The sequence below is a fragment of the Poeciliopsis prolifica genome, unplaced genomic scaffold, assembly GCF_027474105.1.
Source record: "Poeciliopsis prolifica strain line A6 unplaced genomic scaffold, Auburn_PproV2 SCAFFOLD014, whole genome shotgun sequence".
Classification (NCBI taxonomy): Eukaryota; Metazoa; Chordata; class Actinopteri; order Cyprinodontiformes; family Poeciliidae; genus Poeciliopsis; species Poeciliopsis prolifica.
This window is the reverse complement of record NW_026562389.1, coordinates 6,527,452-6,534,288: the sequence shown is the minus strand read 5'-3', so window position 1 is coordinate 6,534,288 and position 6,837 is coordinate 6,527,452. Positions and strand designations below refer to the sequence as shown.

General features: G+C 38.2%; 1 protein-coding gene across 2 annotated transcripts; it reads right to left on the bottom strand.

The window, feature by feature from the left end:
- Positions 1 to 2,215: 2,215 nt before the first annotated feature.
- On the bottom strand, positions 2,216 to 6,787 carry zgc:114041 (uncharacterized protein LOC574425 homolog). Of its 2 annotated transcripts, XM_055039517.1 has the most exons (5): positions 6,501 to 6,787; positions 5,916 to 6,158; positions 5,666 to 5,809; positions 3,945 to 4,727; positions 2,216 to 2,804 (listed from the first exon to the last, which is right to left on the bottom strand). In XM_055039517.1, exons 2-5 carry the CDS (start codon positions 6,115 to 6,117, stop codon positions 2,578 to 2,580), a joined length of 1,356 nt encoding a protein of 451 aa, XP_054895492.1. In that variant the 5' UTR covers positions 6,118 to 6,158; positions 6,501 to 6,787; the 3' UTR covers positions 2,216 to 2,577. The 2 variants fall into 2 exon arrangements, with proteins under 2 accessions (XP_054895492.1, XP_054895493.1); XM_055039518.1 differs by lacking the exon at positions 6,501 to 6,787 and having other exon boundaries at positions 5,916 to 6,330.
- Between the last annotated feature and the right edge of the window lie 50 nt (positions 6,788 to 6,837).

Here is a 6,837-nt window from a genome sequence, read left to right as displayed (position 1 = left end):
TTAGAAATGGGAATTGGTTTCCCAACCCAAGCAAAGACTTAAGTTTGTCAAAATCAGCAAAAAAGTTTAAACTTTCAGATTATCGAGCTGCAGTATAAACTGTTACCATGTTGTGATCGTTTAGTATGAAGCAGATAATCTGTGAAAAGCTTAATCTCCACCTCAAACTGAGCGACTGTTGCTGTAAACGAACCACTCTGACCAAAAACAACCAATCAGAGCCAGGAGGAGGGTCTTAGCGCTGTCAATCAATCACATGTACTCACTGCTCAGTGTGCGAAGAGAGAAACAACTTATCATTTCAGGAAAACTGTAATTGCTGTCATTGATGGCTATGCTAACTAGCCTTTGCATTCACAACAGGCTATGCTAGCTTCAGCTAGGGGATGAGGCTGAGCAGTGCCACATGAGATTGTGATTGACAGACACACCTCCTGGCTCTGATTGCTTCTAGTTAGCACTGGGAGAAAGCAGAGGAGTTCTTGTTTATACAAATCTGTCTCATACCGTACTGACAGTTCCAGCAAATATGTAAGTTCATACTGTGGCTTTAAACTACTTTAGATTTCAAGTGGAAGCAAATAATTTATCAGACGACTGTCCGCACACTGAGCCGATTACATAACTTTTCTCTGAACATACCAGCTGCACATACCGCTCTGAGGACGTCCACATCCTGGTGTTGGTTTCATTCTGCGGTGAGCGCCCCCCAGAGGCGCCTCAGCTGGCTGTTTGGGTCGGGCTCTCCACTCCGGGACAGCAGCAGGAGAACACAGGATGCATGCTCCTATTAAACCTTTTAATATATCTGCATTTAATTAAGAGGTTGAACACCAAGTCATGCAACCTATTAACTCACTTGGGAATTGACTCATTCCCAAAATGAGTCAATAAATCAAGGACTTATTAACTCAATAGGTCAATAGGTCATATGACTTTGAAGCTATCAAAGAAAAGGCCTCAATTTTGACTTAAAAAATGTCTAAACAATATAAAAATGAATAAAAAAGTAAAAATATTTTAGTGCCTCATCTGTCCAGTCTGGTAGCTCTGTCCTACCTATTGAGCAAAAATACATTTTGACATTGCTGAAAAATATAAAGAGATCTAAAATGGAATCAAACAAATCGTGCGCCTCAAAAGAATTTCACATGTAACCTATTTTAAGTTAATAGGTTACAGGGCTTTGAAGCAAAGAAATAAACTATTTTTTAAATCTAAAATTACCAAAAGAATTTATAAGCGATCAAATAAAAATTTATTCTAGTAGAACAATTTATTCAGATTTATTTATTTCTGAATTGGATCTGAATTCATTTCATTTCCATTTATATGCAGAAAGTCCACTGAATGCATAATTTGCATCTTTTTTAAGGTTTTAGTGTCATCAGGAACCAGCAAGTTTAAAAGATCATTTTCTGATAATTTCCTTTTTGGTTTTGATCCTTTAGTTGGATTTATTAGCATCATAATCAAACGTTTCTTTTGAAAATGAGATTTTACAGTAAACCCATTCTCCTTCATAATTACCACATATTCTCTGCTAACAACTTGCAGATATTTACCTGCTGCAGACTTTTAGCATTTTGGCGCTATGTAGGAACAATTAGTTCATTTGTTTCTGGGACAGACGAACCCGTGACTGTTTTCATTTGTCCTGAATATTTGGTTGTAAAAAGACTGAACAAGATGCAGGAGGGGAAATGTGGGATTCTCTTAGAATTTGATGAAGCAAAGTAACACTAATAATAATAATAATAATAATAAACTTATAACTGAGAGCGAAAACTGACAATGAATGATAGGAAACACTTTCCACAGTCAATGTTTATGAGTTTATCTTCGGTCTGGTGACAAACTGATTGTAATTGAATTATTTGTTTTTGAAGATTTTATTCATTTATTTTTTTAGCAAAGCACTTTTTTGGTTTCCAGAGTTATGTCAACCAACCCAAATATTCCCAGCTTCTGTTTTGCAGCTTTTATTTATTTCAACTTTTAATTAAAGGTCAACTCCCAGAAACTATTATTATGATAAAAGCCACATTTTAAAGACATTTTCTGTCATTTGCAATTTTCCAAGGAAAAATACATTAAAGTCAGTTTTCAAATTTGGCATAAAATGTTTATTTTTTTTTTAATTAAAAGAAAATTGCCCAGCATTAGTTCATCCCTGTAAGAATAAAAAAAATGATTTGGATCTCAGGACTGGAAATCTGCTGCTCAGTAAATTACTGTCTTCAGTTTATTCAAGATCAGATACAAAAAAACCTTTTCACTGCATATTTACTTGAGAAAAAGAAAACAGCACATTCCCGTATAATCATGTTTAAAACATGTTGGTGGTAGTGTCAATGTTTAGGCTAATTTAGCAGCATACCGTAGTGATGGATTTCATCCCTAAACATTTCCTATATTGTCTTCTTCTCTAAAACAGCAATCATGGAAAAAAGAAGAAAAGCTTTAAAACAACCAAATCAAAGTTTTGACTGTAATCAAGCTGGAAGAGGAGATTACATGTGTCACACATATTTGTTTAACTCAGTCCAAGCCACATCGTCCTGCATCGCTCAGTCTTCACACGCTGGGCTTAAGTTCAGATTCTTGTGGAACGAAGAGTCCTTCGATTTTACCCGTTTCGCCGTCGCCCTCGTAGTGGATCGTCTGACGGCCGGCGGCCTCCACAGATTTCCTCCTCTGGAGGAGGTGGTCGACCATGAGGACAAACACAGCTGATGTAATAAAGCAGAAGCCTGAGAGGTAGAAGGCAGCGCTGAAGTTGTTCACTTTGTCCACCAACCAGCCTGCAGAGGAGGACAAAACTGTTAACGATTCGGACGATTAACTGATAAGTCAGATACAAAAATTTGGCACATTGTGCAGATTTTTTATTTAACCATTTAACCTCTAATGTAAAAAAAGTATTTTTCTCTTTCATTTAGCAGCTGTTGCTTTGAGTCAAATTCAAAAACTCTGAGTAGAATATTAAAATCCTCCAACATTTTTCCAAAACATGTAATGCAGCAACATCCAGGATGCATCAGTCTGAAGAAAGTAAAGAATAAACTATTTACAGGAAGAGGAATTCACTGAGAAAACATGCAGGTGATTTAAACTTGAGGTCATTTGACGTTTCTTTGATGCGAGGCAAGTTTCAGTTCATAATCCTCACAGGATTATCACAGATGAGTTTTTATTTCTGACAGCAATGGAAACCACGAGACCAGAAATGTGCACATAACCAGTCAGAAATTTAATTCTCAGTCTCAGTCTTATTTTTAGTTCTATACATTTTAGTAAAAATTATGGGACTTTGATTCCCTACTGGGATTTTTGTACCAGTATACTCTCCTGAGATGCTTTCAAAATCTTAAACATTTTATTCTAATCTCATTCAAATGCTGTTTTCTACCAGACAAAACTTATTAAATATTTAAAATAGAAATAAGTAACAAAATATAATCACTTCTTGCTTCGATTTCAAGAAGACAATTTTAATCAAATTTTACAGTTGTTATAATCATTTATCATTTAATTATTTATCAATTTTGAATTTAGGATCAAAAAATTACCTTCAAATTCTGTGAAAAAACCCCAAAAACTCATATTAAGCACTTTTTGATGTCCAATTGTTAATTATTAATAAATTATTAAATGAAATTAAGAGATTTTACATCAGTTCTTGGTAGGAAGAAAGAAAAAAGAAAAACAATAAATCAAATGTAAATCATGGAGGTCATTTTAATTTATTATGCAATTAATTGATTAATTGGTTATTACGGCAGGCTCAGTTAGAATAATCAATGACTAAAACAATCGTTAGCTGCAGCCCTGATTAAAGCATTGATGGCAGTTCTGTAAAAACACCTGCTGGTGACAGCATCAAGGCCTCAAATCTTGTTGCTTTGGCTCCAGTGAACACAAGGTGTTATAAAAACTCTTACCTCCAGCAGGCGGACCAATGAAGCCTCCGATGCTCCTGAACAGCATGAAGAGCCCCAGTCCGCTGTCAAAGCCCTCCAAGCTCACAACGTCCACGATGGAGGTGACGTGAATGGAAACTACGCAGCCAAACAGGAAGCCGTAAAGCGCAGCGAACACCAGAACGGACCAGTAGTTGTGACTGACGGGCAGCAGGAGCAGCATGACCCCCAGGAGCGTCGTAACGATGGTGAGCAGCTGCAGGTTCCTCAGAAGCCTCATGTTAGCCAGCCAGCCGCAAGACAGCCTGCCGGCCAGGTCGGCCACGGCCATGACCGACAGGATGAACGCTGGCCAGTACTTATCGATCCCCAAGCTGTTGGCAAAGGGAACCAGGAAGAGGGTCGGGATGAAAAACCCGGCTGCTGCAAAGATGGCAAACAGGATGTAGAGAAGAAGTTCGGGTTTCTTCAGCAGTCCGCACTGAAAGACTGCCTTCTTCTTTGGTGGCAGCGCAGCAGCACTGTCCTCTGCGCTCTCTTTGAGGTTCAGGTGTGAAGCTGGATTTGCCTCCAGGGGTCTCATGAGTGCACCGCAAACACACAGGTTGAACTGAAGGCCTCCGATGACGAGCAGCGCGCCCTGCCAGCCGTACACCTCGATGAGCCACTTAAATAACGGGCTGAAAACGATGGCAAAGACACACTCCCCTGAGCTGGCGATGGCGTAGGCAATGGGGCGCCATCTTGAAAAGTAGTGATTCACCATGCTGATAGCAGGAACCCATGAGAATGAGATGCCTGTTCCTGGAAGCAGAAGAAGAAAAATGTTTGCTGGAAGACCTGCAAGGCTTCACGATATCTTCAGATGATGCTGGTATCTTCTGTACAACTCAGAGATGGTCTCTACTAAAACCACACATTTCTATTAAATGTAGATAAAACTAAATTCATAATATTTGGAAAAGGAAATAACCAAGAAAATAATGTAATCAAAACAACTATCGACAGTGTTGATTTAAGACAAAGTCCATAATATCAAATTTCTGCATGACATATTGGATGATAAATTTACTTGGAAACCACATATCTGCAAAGTAAATTCAAAACTAACCAAAAGTGTTGCCATTTTGACCTCATTTTAACTGAAAATCTTTAAAAGGATGAATATGTGGAAAAGCATCTCATGTACGGTGGGAGATCTGTGATGCTGTGGGCCTGCTTCTCTTCCAAATGTTCAGCAATTCTTGTTAGTGGATGAAACCAAGGATTGTTTGAAACGCTAAATAAAAACTTTGTCAGAAAACTGAAAATAGGATTTTTCTGAAAGATAATGGTCCGAAACATGAGGCTGAGTGAGAGATATAGTAGTTTTGTCAGTAATTTAACCACTTTATTTGTGCTGTAAAGCCATATATTACCTTAAATAATATGATTTCTTTGTCTGCTGCTTTTAACTGCAGTGTCCCACGGAAATATTTTCCTTTCATAGGTCTGACTGAACTCATAAGAGACTAAATATACAAAGATCAAGACCAGGCAGGGAGTGACTTCTTGAAGCAACATTGCATGACAGTTGAAAAGAAAAAAAACCTTCTTACATATCTTTACTTCTGCTTTTTATTAACTAAACCACTGAAGCAATGGGAAGTCTTCCAAAAAGCAAATGAGTGAAGTTTCTAATCATCTAATTTATCTGGAAAAGTTCAGCAGGTAATAAAATACAGTCAGGAAGTCTTGCCTACCTTGCAGGACACCCGTAGTGAGATAGAGCCAAGGCAGATTGATGTCCAGAGAGGCCAGAGACATCCCCAAAGTACACAGAACTCCTCCAACTATGATCACCACTCTCTGAGAAAACCGTAACGTCAGTGCACTGGCTACTGGAGCTAGTTAAAAAAACAAACAAACAACAACAAAAGAAACTAAAAAACAAAACAAAAAAACACTGGCTTTAAAATGAATTGCACTGTCAACAGAAAGCCACACTCTTACCTCCTATATGAAACATAGCTATAGTTGTGGAAGAAACCCATGAGGTAGTGCTGGTCAGGACTCCAAAGTGACTCTGGATCTCCAGGAAGAAGTGGCCGAAGTTTTTGAGGACAGCTCCGGTGAGACCCATAGCGAAAAAGGCTGAAGCGACCACCACCCAGCCGTACCCCCCGTCTGGAGGTCCGACTCTCCTGGACTTCATCTCCAACTACCAGCAGGCTGCTCTTAAGCAATACCCGAAACCTAAAAAAAAAAAACAAAACAAAACAAACAAACAAAAAAAACGCTAAAATTAATTATATGGAACCACGCCTAGCATCTAAATAAGAAAAATAACCCGTTCCACTGATTAAGAGCTGCATATAATCACAACGCAGAGGGTCTCATGCTGCCAAAAATACAGCAAATCGGATAAAATCTCATCCACGACTAATATTTAATTTAACATTTTAACATCGGACATGTCGCAATTTTAAATAAAACAAACTCTTTCTTCAAGGTAAACAGCAAAACTACTAAACATTTCACAGAATCCAAACGAAACATGCAAAGTTACTGAAAACAAAGGTTAAATTGTCAACTCACGTGTTTCCACGATGCTTTCTGTTCCCGAGATTTTTATTTATTCATTTTTACCGAAGTCAAATTCAAAGCCCTTTAAATTGCTGTGCGCCTCTATTCGGACATCAACGGTAATCTCACCTAAACACACTCGAATCAAACAACATTTAAAATTACTCGAGTCCAAGATCTTCGTATCTCCTGGACAAATGCACAGCATACAAACTAATTTTACAACTAAAATCCAACAGTTTATCAGGATTTTTTCCCCATCCGGATAAAAATGTCAGCGAAAAGCTACGACCTTTGATGAAGCTAAAGCTGATGCGTATCGAACGTCACATCCGATTTTCAAAACAAA

What these genes read in the sequence shown, in the direction of transcription:
- zgc:114041 (XM_055039517.1), bottom strand. Translation starts at nt 6,117, where the DNA reads ATGAAGTCCAGGAGAGTCGGACCTCCAGACGGGGGGTACGGCTGGGTG. An exon ending in CACTACGGGTGTCCTGCAAG is followed by an intron (nt 4,728 to 5,665) that starts GTAGGCAAGACT and finishes TTCTGCTTCCAG; the next exon opens with GAACAGGCATCTCATTCTCA. An exon ending in CATTGGTCCGCCTGCTGGAG is followed by an intron (nt 2,805 to 3,944) that starts GTAAGAGTTTTT and finishes CCTCCTCTGCAG; the next exon opens with GCTGGTTGGTGGACAAAGTG.